General features: G+C 35.4%; 1 protein-coding gene across 3 annotated transcripts in view; it reads left to right on the top strand.

Annotated features, from left to right (window-relative positions):
* The window catches only part of mctp2b (multiple C2 domains, transmembrane 2b), a 41489-nt gene extending 36228 nt beyond the window's left edge, over positions 1 to 5261 (top strand). For all 3 annotated transcript variants that reach the window (XM_055175093.2, XM_055175092.2, XM_055175129.2), the window contains 5 exons: positions 864 to 905; positions 1007 to 1116; positions 1364 to 1473; positions 1765 to 1862; positions 4503 to 5261. In XM_055175093.2, the coding sequence (XP_055031068.2) occupies positions 864 to 905; positions 1007 to 1116; positions 1364 to 1473; positions 1765 to 1862; positions 4503 to 4571 (429 nt within the window). In that variant the 3' untranslated portion in view covers positions 4572 to 5261. The remainder of the gene's footprint in view (positions 1 to 863; positions 906 to 1006; positions 1117 to 1363; positions 1474 to 1764; positions 1863 to 4502) is intronic.
* Positions 5262 to 14684: the final 9423 nt, after the last annotated feature.

Genomic DNA, 14684 nt, shown 5'->3' with positions numbered 1-14684 from the left:
GTTTTAATCTAGCGCTGAAGGTCCTGCTGTTAAATACGCAACAGCTGCATTGTAAATGTGCAGCTGTGCGTAGCGAACTCGTGCAATAGGTTAAAAGTCTTCCTATGTTTGTTTCTCTGTCTCTGAATAACGTATGATTCGCTACATGTTCACATTGTTTACTTTATATGATTGCTAACAAAACATTTAATGCAGTTTTACTTACCGCCTGCAACTCATGACCCGGTTGTTTTATTACTGGGACACATGCATCAAAAGAGACGTTAAAAAAATACACGCAAGACACTCCCTTAACAGTAAACTCTGATTACGCACGAGATTATGCGAGTATCTGGCAAACACGAGCGTCTCTTTCATCATAAACCCTTAAGACGCATCTGCAGTAGGCACTTATTTTGACAAGACACATGATGCACATAGGATCACTCGATGTGCAGAACACATTTGAAATTATGAACCACACACATGACGGGCTACATACATGTTGTGACGAACTTCGCATCGAGCGCCCTATTCTGGAAGAATGCCCATATATGGACTTCCACTGTACTTCCAGCACTGTTCACTGCAGTAGTCGATAAAAACTTTCAGAAACTTGTACGAACCCTGACAAAGTGCATTCGGCACAGAAATACTCCTTCACGCATCCAAATGGTTCTTTGAAACTTTGCCCATGTAAGCATAAAAATCCAACTCTTTAACTGCGTTAATAAGTCAGAATGCATGAAATGGCGTTAACCCCCCCTTTAACATAATTAACTTACATCGACTTGTATAGTATCAGGTCCATCAAGATCATTTATGTCTAACAGGCTGTAAACTTGAATGACGTTCAATCATAATGTAAAACCTTTGCTTGGCAGGACACTATGGAGATGTATGAAGAAGAAGAGGAAGATGAGAAGGTATTAACACTCTCCATCCATGATTACAGCACTTACACACGTCCACAACTTCAATCATTTCCGAAAAAACAAACATTCATGTTGAATATTTCTTGTTGTAGGAGTCTGAAAAGAAAGGTATTATGGAGAAGATTCACATGGTGCAGGAGATTGTCATTGCGGTCCAGAACCTTCTGGAGGAGATTGCGTGCTTTGGTGAAAGAATAAAGAAGTGAGTTTTCATCTTTTCGTTTAAGCTACGTAGGTTCAAATTTTGTTAGCGAGACTCTAAAAAGTTGTACTGACAGTGCAATTAACATATCCGAGTCATTTAACACAAATTTACTTGAACCAGCTGGTCTTAAAGTTTTTATGACACATGCAGTGATATTAAAACATTTCTAAAGTGTGACCAGAATGGATTCAATGATGTTTTTGTTAATGTGAAAATTTATATTTTCTTTCTCTTTTCTCTCCAGTACGTTTAACTGGTCTGTGCCATTCCTATCTAATCTGGCCTTTCTGGTTCTCATCATCGCCACAATCATCACCTATTTTATCCCAATACGCTACATTGTTTTATTATGGGGTAAGATAACAGATTTAATCGAATATATTACAGGTTCTTAACATTATTAGTAAAATCATTAAAGGTGCATTGTGTAACTTTTAAAAGGACAGAAATGCATAATATACTTAACTATATATTATCAGTGTATAAAGACTAGGGCTGCAACTAATCAATAAAATCAATAATAAACTAAAACTAATCTCACTCTCACCACTAGATGTTGCTAAAATCTACACATTGGACCTTTAAAGTGAATGTGAGTGTATGTGAGAGGGTTTTTAGTTTCTGGTCTTATGTTTGTTTTTTTAGGTATTCATAAATTCACGAAGAAACTGCGAAATCCATACGCCATTGAAAACAATGAGGTGATGGATTTTCTCTCCAGAGTGCCTTCAGATGTCCAAATGGTAATAACTACAATTTATTCATCTGAGGTTTATATATTAAAGTCAAGGCTTGTTATAGTGATATATAAGATTTTTGCGCTCCTTTTTTTCTTCTATTACACTGCAAAAAAAAGATTTTTAGGAAAACAAATTCTTGGTGTTTTTGTCTTGTTTTCAGTAAAAAATATAGGGGTTCTTGAATTGGGATGCTTTTTCTTGGTGGGCAAAATGACCCAAGAAAATAAGTCTGGTTTTTAAACCAAAAATATCAAATGTGAGTGATTTTGTGCATAAAACAAGCAAAAAAACAAAATCTGACAGTGGGGTAAGCAAAAAATCGTAAACATTTTTCTTAAACACTAAATTCAAGAAAAAATTGCTTACCCCATTGGCAGATTTTTTTGCTTGTTTTATGCACAAAATTATTAAATGTAATATTTTTGCACTAAAAACTAGACTTTTTTCTTGGGTCGTTTTGCTCATCAAGAAAATGCATCTTAATTTAAGAACTTTTAGATATTTTTACTGAAAACAAGACAAAAACACTAAGGGCCCTATTTTAACGATCTAAGCGCATTGTCTGAAGCGCACAACGCAACGTCTAAATGGGCGTGTCCGAATCCACGTTTGCTAATTTAACGACGGGAAAAATGGTTTTTGCGCTGAACGCATGGTCGAAAAGGGTAGGTCCTATTGTAATGAGAGTATTTTGGGTGTAACGTGCAATAAACCAATGAGAGTCTCAGCTCTCATCCCCTTTAAAAGCAAGTTGCGCTGGCGCTATGTCTAATCCCTATTTAGACGACGGACTTTTGTAAACTGAAAAACTAAGTGGAGGTAGAAGATCCCCAGTTGAAGATTAATGTTAAATAATTGTGTTGTTTTTCCACTTGTATTGAAATTGTTATTTTTTTATTAAAACCTTTAAAACCCGTTTTCTTTTAGTCATGGAAGTAAAAAGCAGGCTTTTAATTGCTTTAAATGTATGGCTATCCAATATCATCAAAACATAATTTACAAGTATGTAAGATAAGGTTTGTACTCTAAAAATACTTTATTTGTAACAAACAGGAGATAAAGAATTTACAAACGGCTCTCCGCACGTTTCAGCACTTTGGACAGCGTTTTTTTAGCAAAGAGGTTTTTTTAAGCATTACTTACAAATGTTTTTCATCTCACCATATCCACAGGTACAGAGTCATCATATACAATAAATCCGTGAGGTAGCATTAAAAAAAAAACATTTAAAAACAGATGCAATTGTTTAAAGCAAAGCTTTTATTTACTTACCAGGCTGCAGGTGAAGCTGCTCTTTGCGCCTTCTAACGTCTCATAATAAGTCCTCAATTATGTCCAAGAGACTCAATAATAATCTTTTACATTCAATCCTTTAATCTTTCATATTTAAAAGCATTTTTGTGCTGCTGGGCATTCATGTACTTTGTCATAAGCAAACCCGCGTTGTCCTCCCGTTTATAGGCGCATATTAATGCGCTCTTTAAATAACATAAAACATATTGCGCCATTGACTTTAGACTTTAGACCAGGTTTTTGTTGGTCAATGGCGTAGTCTATTTTAGTTGCCTCAAAATAGCAACGCGCCAACAATGCGCCTGAACACGCCTCGTTTTCAGACCAGAACGCCCATGGGCGCAAAAGGGGGCGCAAATGCATTTGCTATTTAAACAACGCAGCGCTAAACGTGAAAATTAGGGTGGAAACTAGCGAAAGACACTTGCGTCGCGCATTGCGCTGCATTGCGCCGGGTGTAAGATAGAGCCCTAAGAATTGTTTTCTTGAAAATCATTTTTTGCAGTGTATGCATATTATTCATACTGCTAAATATATATATATATTTTTTTTTTTTCTCTTGAAAATCATTTTTTGCAGTGTATGCATATTATTCATACTGCAATATATATATATATATATATATATATATATATATATATATATATATATATATATATATATATATATATATATATATATATATATATATAAAATAATACTTAAAAAAAAAAATATATATATATATATATATTTATTTTTTTTAAGTATTATTTTAAATATATTTTGAAATATATTTACAAAAATGTATTTTTCACCTGTATATTTTTTAAAAAGAAATATATGTTAAAGAATTTATATTAACATTGCATTGGAAGAAAAACTGTGTATAGTATATAACAGGTTTGAAAATATTAAAACTAAATTTATTTTCAACTACAAAAATATACTTATAATTTTCTATTTTATACATACATATACATTTTATACAAACTTTCATATTTTGGCCAGGAAAAATATTTTTTTTGCCGTACAGGTTGTAAAATTAGAATTAGTGTTGCCCCTGAAATACATATTAAAATATATTCTCATATCTGAAGGTACTAAATCTATTTTCAAATTCAAATATATATTTAATTAAGCTTTACTTTTTACAAAATTTATTTAGCATATATGAAAAATGTATTATTGGCCAAATAATTTTTTTTCTGTATGGGACTGTGTGTTTAAATGATATCATAAATTAAAGGTACAGTAAGTCAAGTGAATTCACATAACATGAACTCCAGTCAACACTTCTAGTTTTGAAGGCCGCCATTGTTGTCATTGTATTTTCCTCCAATGAAATCATTTGAATATGTTTTTATTCAGGCACAGTACACAGAGCTCAGCAGTTGTAGTGTTCACACTCCTTACAGGAGAAGAAAAGCCTCTCCATAGAGAATCATGAGAAGATTTCTTATGAAGAACAGTTCAGATTGTGGATAATCTGTATATTTTAATATAAACGTGTGCTGCAGATCACGAGATGATAGCAATATTACTGCTGGATTGTGTTGAATAAATCTGCAGATACAATAATAACTCATACAATGTACTGTACAGCTCCAATACAGTTAAAACAAACATACAGTAACTGTGATGCACGTTAACACTTTACCACATTGATATAAAGTTTTACACCAGCATCCATTCATAGATTCTGCAATATAATGTTTAAGAGTACAATAAAGTGCAATGATTTGATTTATTTTTATATATTATTTTGTTTTATCAGATTGTACAGTAGGTTTTATAAAGGTTAACACTGCTTTGTAAAATGACATTGTTGCCACATTTCGGTGAATGATTTTGAAAACAGAATTGAATTCTGTGTGACAGATTTGTAAAGTGTATTTTTTGTAAAGACAAAATTCTATGTAAATATTTTTTAAATGAATAATGTTTATAATACAGTGAGTGCATGAGAAGTGCCTTTGACAAACTGATAGGTGATAAAAATATTACAGTTCTTATTACAGTTCTCCTCATGTGTATATAAATGTATCATTTAATGCAATGTAAAATACTATTGTAGATACATAATCAGTTACTGTAAATACAAATAAAAAGTATGCACCTCTAATTTTATTTTAAAAGTCCCCCTGTGTTGAATATCAGGTTTTTTTTCATACGTCTATGTTGTGTTTTTTAAACGATTTAAGACAAAGCATGTGCAAATGTATCATTCTTGCTGAGTATTTTCTCCATTAAATTGGGTACGACAAGCATGTAGACTGTACGATGACACCTAATGAATCGTATGCTGCGAGGACTTCGACACATGTTAGCGCAGCGTCAACAGCATGTGCTAGTGACAAATATTGGTACTCATGTTGTAGCAGGCAGCAAACACACTGTGCGTTGATCATGCTGAATTTCTGACACTGTCAGAAGACTATCGTAGGCTATATTTGGTCGCAAGACCGGGAAAATTATCTTTGAACCTCTCTTACTGTACAACATAAGACCACCAATTAAGAGCCACGATCACAGAAATCGCCACGATTGTTTCACAATGCCAATTTTTGTCTGGGACAGCCAAAAAACGTGCAGTATCCCGGGCTTTAACCTCTTCACATCAGCGCTAAAAATTGAGCTGGGACTAATTTGCATATTCATATCTTTGGTCTGAGCTGTGCGACTCAGCAGAGTTGGGGTCTAATTTGCATAAAGGTGAAGGAAACTTCACTCTAAAAAAATATGGTTTCTGAAAGGTTCTTACATTTAAGCATTAAGCAGAAGCTTTCGTCCAAAGCGACTTACAAAGATTAGGAAACAATAAAAGCAATGTGTCATAGGGAGGTAATACAGGGTTCCCACGGGTCCTTGAAATCCTTGAAAGTTTGTGAATCTGAGGGCGGAGTTCAAGGCTCTGGGAAGTTTTTGAAAATATACATGCATATATACGGGTGATTCTCACGAAACCATTAAAACACCACGGCACTAATGATTTTAGCTTTAAAATGTGTAATATAGTAACATTAAAAAGCATCAGAATTAACACAATACTGTGTTCTACCTTGCACAATGTGTGATTTCAACATAAGAATTTATAATTGTAAATTTTATCTCATTTTCTGCTGAAATTCTCATTACCCCAATGTGTCCGGCTGTGTTTGAACATGCGTTATGTTGTCATTTAATCAAATTAACACAAAAACATTAAGAAAAAAAATAAATGGATGTTTTGCTAGACTACTTTAGATGACAGAAAAAATATTTACTGAATATTCATGTATAATAATAATGAAGAAAAATTAGGAAAATGATGTGTCCATGCCTGATGTTCTCATCCTCCGCAACACTTTTTAAGAACAGTTTAAGCACACATACAGAATTTTAATAAAGTTTGATTTTGAGTGACCAAGCACATGGACCAGTTACTTCAAGATGGCTACCAGGTAAGATATTTTTTTTACAGTTAATTTGAAATATTGTCTTGTCAGAATGCTTACACGACATTTTGATTATCATTACCACAACAGATGCTTATTAAATGTTAATTTAATTAATAGAAGCATAATACTTTGATTTTAAATACATGTGCAGAATCTTCAAATTATGTTCTTTCAGGTTTGTCATGTCATTTTGAAAATATGTCAGTGTTGATGTTTTCTGGCTGTTGCGGTAATGAGAATTTTTTTAAATTATGTTACAAAAAGTGTTAAATGATAAGTAAAAGTTTTTAAATTAATGTTCCCATTTACTCCAGACTTTGTTTTTCAATGTCTGGTGGGAAAAAAGTAAATTTAAGCAATTTTTACATTTTCATGCTTGACATTTTTAAAACCAAGTTTTCGTGAGAATCACCCATACAGGTCATTGAAAGTGCTTGAATCTATTTTATGCAAGAAGTTTTCTGGAAAAAAGTCCATATTACTCCCATATTACTAAAAATTCTAGACTTTTAAGCCCACGTGCTAAACTGTTCGCTTTAAATGCTTATATCTTCTGTATGTGAATGTTGATTCATACCAAAATGCTTTTTTGCATAGTTGTGTTTGACACATGAAAACGTCTCAGGTTACGTATGTAACTGTTGTTCCCTGAGAAGGGAACGGGACGCTGCGTCTCCCTTGGTATACTTCCTGCGTCCCTGTAATGCCGTCTTTGGCAATATTTCAGATAGCGATATACTTCCTGGCTCCCGTGTCACCCTGTCTTTGTCGTTAAGCATCACCATTGGTTGAATTTGATATAACACATTCAGACGCACTTACCCCTGGAGGCGTCCCCAAAGTGTTACCGGAGTGACGCAGTGCGAGTTCCCTCAAAAGGGAACTGTAACAATGCATCTTAAAAGGTAACACGATGTAACCTTGCTCTCACTTGAAACGTGTCACCACATTTAGTCCTTGAATTTAAGAGTATTGGACCTGAGAAAGTTCTTGAATTTGAGGTTAACTAATGTGTGGGAACCCTGGGCAATAGAAAAAGGTGCCTATAACAATATACAAGTTTTCACTATTTCTAAACAATACCTGTTTTAGAGAAAGATTTAGGTATTGAAGATACAACGTCTCCCTCTGTGATAGACTCTTCACAGTTTGGTTTAGGGAGAATCAGAATAAGTCACTGGGCAGCACACTAAATCCCTTACAAGAACCAGAGTCCCGCCCCCGACCAGACACTCCAAATCGATACTAACTGAGTATCATCAAAATAACGGTTGAGTGGAAACCGAGACGAGACTGCATCAGCTGTCTCCCTGATACCTGTCTGGGCTTCATACTACACCCTTACGCGACGCTCTCCTCCTCAGAAACCTCAGGAGGAGGGCTGAGCAAGTAATAACATTATGCAATTATCTTTATTCTTTACTCTGGGAATGAATAGCCCGATTTGGGTTATGTTAGTCTTGCTTTAGAGTTATGGCCTCGTTTAGTGGACTTTTTTACCAAAAAGGGAGAAGAGAAAGAAATGTGGTCTATTTATGTCAAGTATTTTTGGAAGAGATGGGTTTTTTTGTTTTTTGAATGTTTCAAGAGCTCATTTGCAGAACGTAAGGTTCTGGATGGGGTGTAGGAATGTATGAGGGTGTGAAAGTATGCTGCTGCGGTCCCAGTAAAAGTTATGATGCCTGCTTCAATGGGTAGCCAGTGGAGAGAGATAAAAAGCGGGGTTAAGTGAGCCATCTTGGGCTCCTGCAAGATGAGCCGAGCTGCTGCGTTCTGAACCAGTTGGAGTGGTTTAATAGACTGTACAGGAAGACCAGCAAGAAGAGCATTGCAGTAGTCCAGCAAGAGCCTGAATCAGAAGTTGTGCAGCATGCTCTGTAACTCTCAGCATAATTATAACCATTAAAATCATTACAAATTCTGTAATGGTTTCTGTTGTTTTTTCAGCAGTACCCACTAGGAAACTAGGAACATTACAGCTTTCCAAAGAAACCACAAAAGGTTTCTGCAGTAGATACCACCATAAGTTTCCAAAGGTGTTCCATTGGTCCTTAAAGCAACACCAAAGAGGTTTTTCTTACCTTAAAATAACGCTTCCAAAAAAGTTTCAGTCGTTCATCCACTCGAAACAGGATGAACGGCACTTTCACATTCGCTTTGCAGCCCTCTATCGGCCAAAACCGCACTAAAGAAGTTTCCAACCGTTGGGTTGCGGTAATGTAGTTCGAGTGAAAACTACAAAAACTTGCTTTACGGCAGACCTACAATCCAATCAGAGCCAGCTATGCTGCAGTATTTACGACAGTGGGTAATGGACAATTACACTTCTAACCTGTAGGGGGAGCAAAGAGCAATAACTCTTTAGTGTTGCTTTAAAGGCAGGGTTCATGATCTCTGAAAGTAGGGTGGCCATTCGTGCCAGTTCCGCCGGACACGTCCCGAACATGTTTTCGGGTTTGTTCTCCGGAAGTCGCGTTGCTCGACCGCATACGTCATCGAGGTTCTCACATTTCAGTTAAAATACATTAGAAAATTAAGATTTATTTCTTTTAAGACATACAATAATTGTAGTTTCATTCTTACCTTGAAATGTAACGGTTGCTTTTCTGAAATTAAACCCGAAATATTAAACCTTGATGACGTATGCGATCGACCAACGCGACTTCCGGAGAACGAACACGAAAACATGTTCGGGACGTGTCCGGCGAAACTGGCACGAATGGCCACCCTATCTGAAAGCCAATGACATTTGAAATCACCTAAGCAAACACGCCCCTACCCCAATAGAACCTGGACCTTCTTTTGATAGACCCGCCACACACATACGCAACCCAAGTACCGATGTCGTTTAGTAGATACTCACCTTACTGCTGATTGGCAAAAAGTGTGTTTTGGTAGTCGGCCCGACTCCCTTTTCCAAAGCGTTTTTTTTAAAAATCTGCACTCCTGACAGGCTGGAGTTTTATAAACCTCCACTAACACAATAATTTACCATGACGATGATAAATTGAAATACAAACCTACCGAAAACACAAACTTTCGACTGCTTTTACTGAATAACAACATACACTGAGCCACAAAGATCCTCCATCTGCATGCATAATATGACGCGTTGTTGGAAAAAAAAAATGGGATTTTGAAAACCTTAGAAACTGTCAAATTTTTTAATAAATATTTGCGCACAGTCTTGTAAAAAATTTTTTACTTTCGCATTAAATTTTCGTATGGTATTTTCATACAAGGTTATATATTTATCTCACAAAAATAAACCTACAATATGCGGTTTAACATTAAATATTTATTTTATTAAAACAAACAATATCGTGGCTTTAAAGCATATCTTTATCCAGGGTGTGTTCAATTATTTCTACATAAATATTCATGCACATTTTGTTCTAAATGGACTCTTTAATTATGGTTTTACTATAGTAAAAGTGTAGTAACCATGGCTTTTGATTTAAGTTTGAAGATATGCAATACACAACAACACTGCTAAGGCTTTAACTAAATATAGAGCAGGAGCATTGGTGTATTTGTACTGTTTTGCTGTTGTTATGGCATCCGGCTGTTCTCTATAGGGACACAAGGACTTGGCATCCTTTGGAAAACAAACTACAGGAATGAGATGTTTGCCTTTCAAGGGTACCATCTTTTTTGATGAACATTTAAGTCTTAGATTAAAAGAAGTATGTTCCCTGCTGAAAAAAAAACCAATAAAACCATTACAGAAAATTCTAATGGCTTCCATTAAAATACCAATAGGAATCATTAGCTTTTACCATTAAAACCACTACACTGTAGTGTGTTTTGGCCATATTCCATTAGAACCAATACATAGAACCAATAGATACTATTAGAGACCAACAAAGACCAATACACTGTAGAGTGTTTTGGGTCATATTCCATTATAACCAATAAAATTCTCAATAAAACCATTAGAATTTTCTGTAATGGTTTTATTGGTTTTCCAGCAGGGTTGTCTATCACACAAATACATGTAGGGCCTTTGTAATTCTTCTTAAAAAGGATTAAGTTATGAATATGTTTCATCTGGGCTAGGCCATGTGTCATCTATCAAAAGCCAAATCACTCACAGCTGATCATGTGATTAAACAAACACTATCTGACCCCTACTTGGTGGTACTATTGCTACCTTATAAAGAAACACTTCACGTCTGCGCCATAGACTGTAAAAAAAGATGGACGATGCGACGTGAAATGAATTGAAGGCAAAAATGTCCGACCAACGTCAGTTTGGAGCCAAGGCATGCGCAGAAGGAACCGTCTGTGGAGGCAGAGCCGCGGTATCAAACTTCCGCACGACCAATTCAACCACGCCAATCATAAGACACGCCCCATTCTATAGCATCAAATTACTAGCTAAAATGAAACTTATCACAAAAATGAACACTTGAACATATATCAGCGTGATAACAACTTGAAAGGATCAAAACCATCTTTCGGAAACTTTTATTGGAAGTTTAAATATTTTTATTTATTTAGAGTGGAGTCCCATACGTTTGAATGGAGAGGGCGGGGGTTAATGACTTGTACTGCAGCCAGCCACCAGGGGGCGATCAAAGAGACAGCGGCTTCACTTTTCAAGACTTGAGGCACACCCAGTCTGCGCACATACATGTTCTTATAAAGAGCGATAATTTCAAACAACAAAGATGGCCTAAGCATCAAGTAGTTTTGTTTAGATCAATGATAATTGAGACCCCAGGGAAAATACTTTTCAGAAAGTGATTGTTTTTGCACCGTCACTTAAAGACATTACACCCCAATCACGCTGATAAGCCGCTTGAGTTTTTATTACTTTTTATTGATTATATTTAATAAAAATTTTCAGTATCAAATAGTCAAAAAATATTATACTTTAAATAAGGATTGATTCTTTTTTATTTTAGGCAAATTGATGCATTTTAAGTCTTTTCTGTTACAGACTAAAAAACAATGTTAATAAAGTTATTCTTTGTTGTAAGTTGATCGATATTTATTTTTCTTTAATGTTAATAAGGATACAATGTCTGGCAGATGTGTAATTTTATAGCCAAATTATACTATTTACAGTCGCGGCGGAGAGTTGGGGGGGCACGAACTGTTTACTTCTTCCTAGGGGGGGCGTGACAGAAAATAATTGAGAAGCACTGGTCTATAGGCATTCACATAACATCCCAGGTTCACAATTTTGCAGTTTACACAGAGACAAGGCATTTGTTTCAAAAACTTTGAAGCCCGTCTTTAAAACTATGCGTTTTCAGAAAGCCAGTGTCATGTAAACGGATGGCATAATAACTTTACACCGTTGCCATATAAAATCAGTCCAAATTAAGGGTCCGTTTACAACGACATGTTTTGTGTAGGAAGGTCTGTTCTAATAACAAATCTCCCATATTAACTTCTTCATAAACTACATTTCCTCTAATACACACACACATTTCTGTTGATTATTAGCATTTATACCACGGGTCTTTTGAATGCTGTTTTCTGATTGGCTGAGAAATGTTCCATGGGTATGCATTAATTTATGATAACCGCACACCTAACTTGTCAAATGTCTTAAAAATGGGCAGCAGAGCAATGTTTGTGGTAACGTGGTATAAGAGAAATAATTGACTCCGGTCCTTTGAATTATTAAAAAAAATGATGCACATCTGCGGTGTAACGTGACGACGTGAATTGCACCTTGGGTGTGCAATATTTTCTTATAATTCAATGGCCCTTCGTCAATTATTCCTTACATACTGTATAATGCTCCCCGAATATTATTATGACACATTTACTTGAAGCAACAGCAGGTACAAAGAAAAAAATCATTTTATTTATGCTGTTTTACACAATAAAACCTGTAAATAATAAAAAACAGAAAAGGCATAAGTAGTACTAAATTATGCCAGCACTTTGTTTATCTAATAATATTTTTAATTTATGCAGATAATAAAAAAACATACCTGATACACTTTGGCATTAATGCTATTATGGCTTAAAAGACCAAAACAAAGCTTCCTTAACAAAAACCTACTGTAAAAACAAAATGACAAAAGCTTCAAAGATTTGCATAGATAATACTACTAAAATACTTCTGGCAAACACATGTATGAATTCCAATACAATTGTAATATATAAGAGAAAACCTGACTCAATACTTGTTTGTTATGAAAGAGGAGTATGAAGGGCAGTATGTAAAGAAAGGCCACATCCTGATCTTACTACATGAGATGCAAGATCAGATTAGAGACAACATTAGTTACCATGAACATGACCTCAAGACAAAACACACAGTTGTATAATAAAGGTAATAATAATAAAGCTATTTTTTATATTTGTTGCATAAGAACATTACAGAACATCACCGAATATTACTTCCATAAGCATGTCTTATTTCACTTAATATATGGTTTCTTCAAAATGTTTTCCAATATACATCACATTTAAATAATGACCTTGTACAATGTAAGCTATATTAGTTGACAAACACTGCTGCTAATATTAGATGATAACGCTTTTATTTTAGTGTATTATTGGATTTTTTTTAAATGACTCAATAAATACTGGAAAATCTGTGTACTATTAAAAATGTATATTTCTGGCTTAAATTATTATCTTTTATTACAATAAAGGCCCCTTATGTTTTGGAAACACTTACTGAAGCTGAAGCTGGTACAAGAGGTTCAAAACAGTTACAAGGCAGTTTGCTTTATCTAGACATGATCTACAGCTACAGTTCTCAAACCAGTTTAACATTAAAGTCAGCGTTGCAACGAAAGTGAAGTCAACCTGAGAGGACATGCATAAGGTTCCTGCGGTCACCATTTTCTAAAAGCTTCATATTTCTTGGTTACGCAGTAAAAAAAACTACTAGTATAAACAATTATATAAACTATGTTTTCCTATCACACATACTTCAATGAAACATTAAGTCCCACATAAAAATGTAAAAAGAGGAATGGTGATATTTCTAGTGCAAATTCTAATAATGAAAACGCCAGTGCAAAAACATGTAGTACAATATTTGAGCTAAAGGGGATTGGGAAAGCAAATGTCAGTTATAAGCCATGAAAGCAAACATTGGAACTGTAGTAAATCCCAGTGTTTATATGAATCCTGTGTAAATACTTTTGTGATTGACAGGTAATAAAACATTCAGATCAAAATAAACTAAACTTGTATTTTTACTCAGCTTCCTATCATAATATACAATGTAGGGCATTAAAAGATGATCATCCCTAAATATTTCAAACTTTTATGCATAAAAGGCCAAGCATAAGTCCAGATCTGAATATGAAATTGCAGGTACTCACCAATACAGATAAACTACTCTTTAAAGGGACAATCCACTTTATTTGAAAAAATTACTCCCCTAGAGTTAAACATATGATTTTTACCGTTTTGGAATCCATTCAGCCGATCCCCGGGTCCGGCGGTACCACCCCCAGCATAGCTCAGCACAATCCATTGAATCTGATTAGACAATTTAGCATCGAACTAAACTCTCATTCTGGCATAATAATCAAGGACTTTGCTGGCTGTAAGAGGCGCAATGATATTACACCGTGTTCGAAAATAGTCCCATGCTATTGAAAGTTACTAAGGGGATTATTTCCGGCTGCTGCGTTATATCATGCACCCCCTGCAGCCATTTTACGGTGCATTCACACAGGGCGTAAGCGTTAAGGCTTCCTATTACCTTTAAATGGGTGACATCATGCGTTGCCGAACTGAATTGTGGATCCATCTGCGCCACGTCACTGCCATGGCTCGCGACAGAAGTTGAACATTTCTCAACTTTTCAAGCGGCAACGCGTGCGTCAGCCAATCAGATCGCCTTATGCTAATAACCTAAACTGAGCTAGCCAATTACACTTATGGAAGACCAGAGCATGTATTGCGGCCACTGTGATTGGCTGTTGGCCACGCTTCAGACAAGCCTTCTGTTAGGCGTTAACGCTTTGCCCCGTGTGAAAGCACCGTTACAGCAGCAAATTCCTTGATTATTACGCCGGACTGAATATAGTTCCTAGTCGTATCTGCCTTGTCTTAGTATACAATGCAATTACAGAAGAGTCAAGTTTTAAATAGGAAAAATATCGAAACTCTTTGGTTTTTTTGA

Source organism: Misgurnus anguillicaudatus, chromosome 21, assembly GCF_027580225.2.
Source record: "Misgurnus anguillicaudatus chromosome 21, ASM2758022v2, whole genome shotgun sequence".
NCBI lineage: Eukaryota > Metazoa > Chordata > Actinopteri > Cypriniformes > Cobitidae > Misgurnus > Misgurnus anguillicaudatus.
The sequence above is the reverse complement of the archived record's forward strand: the minus strand, read 5'-3'. Positions and strand labels throughout refer to the sequence as shown.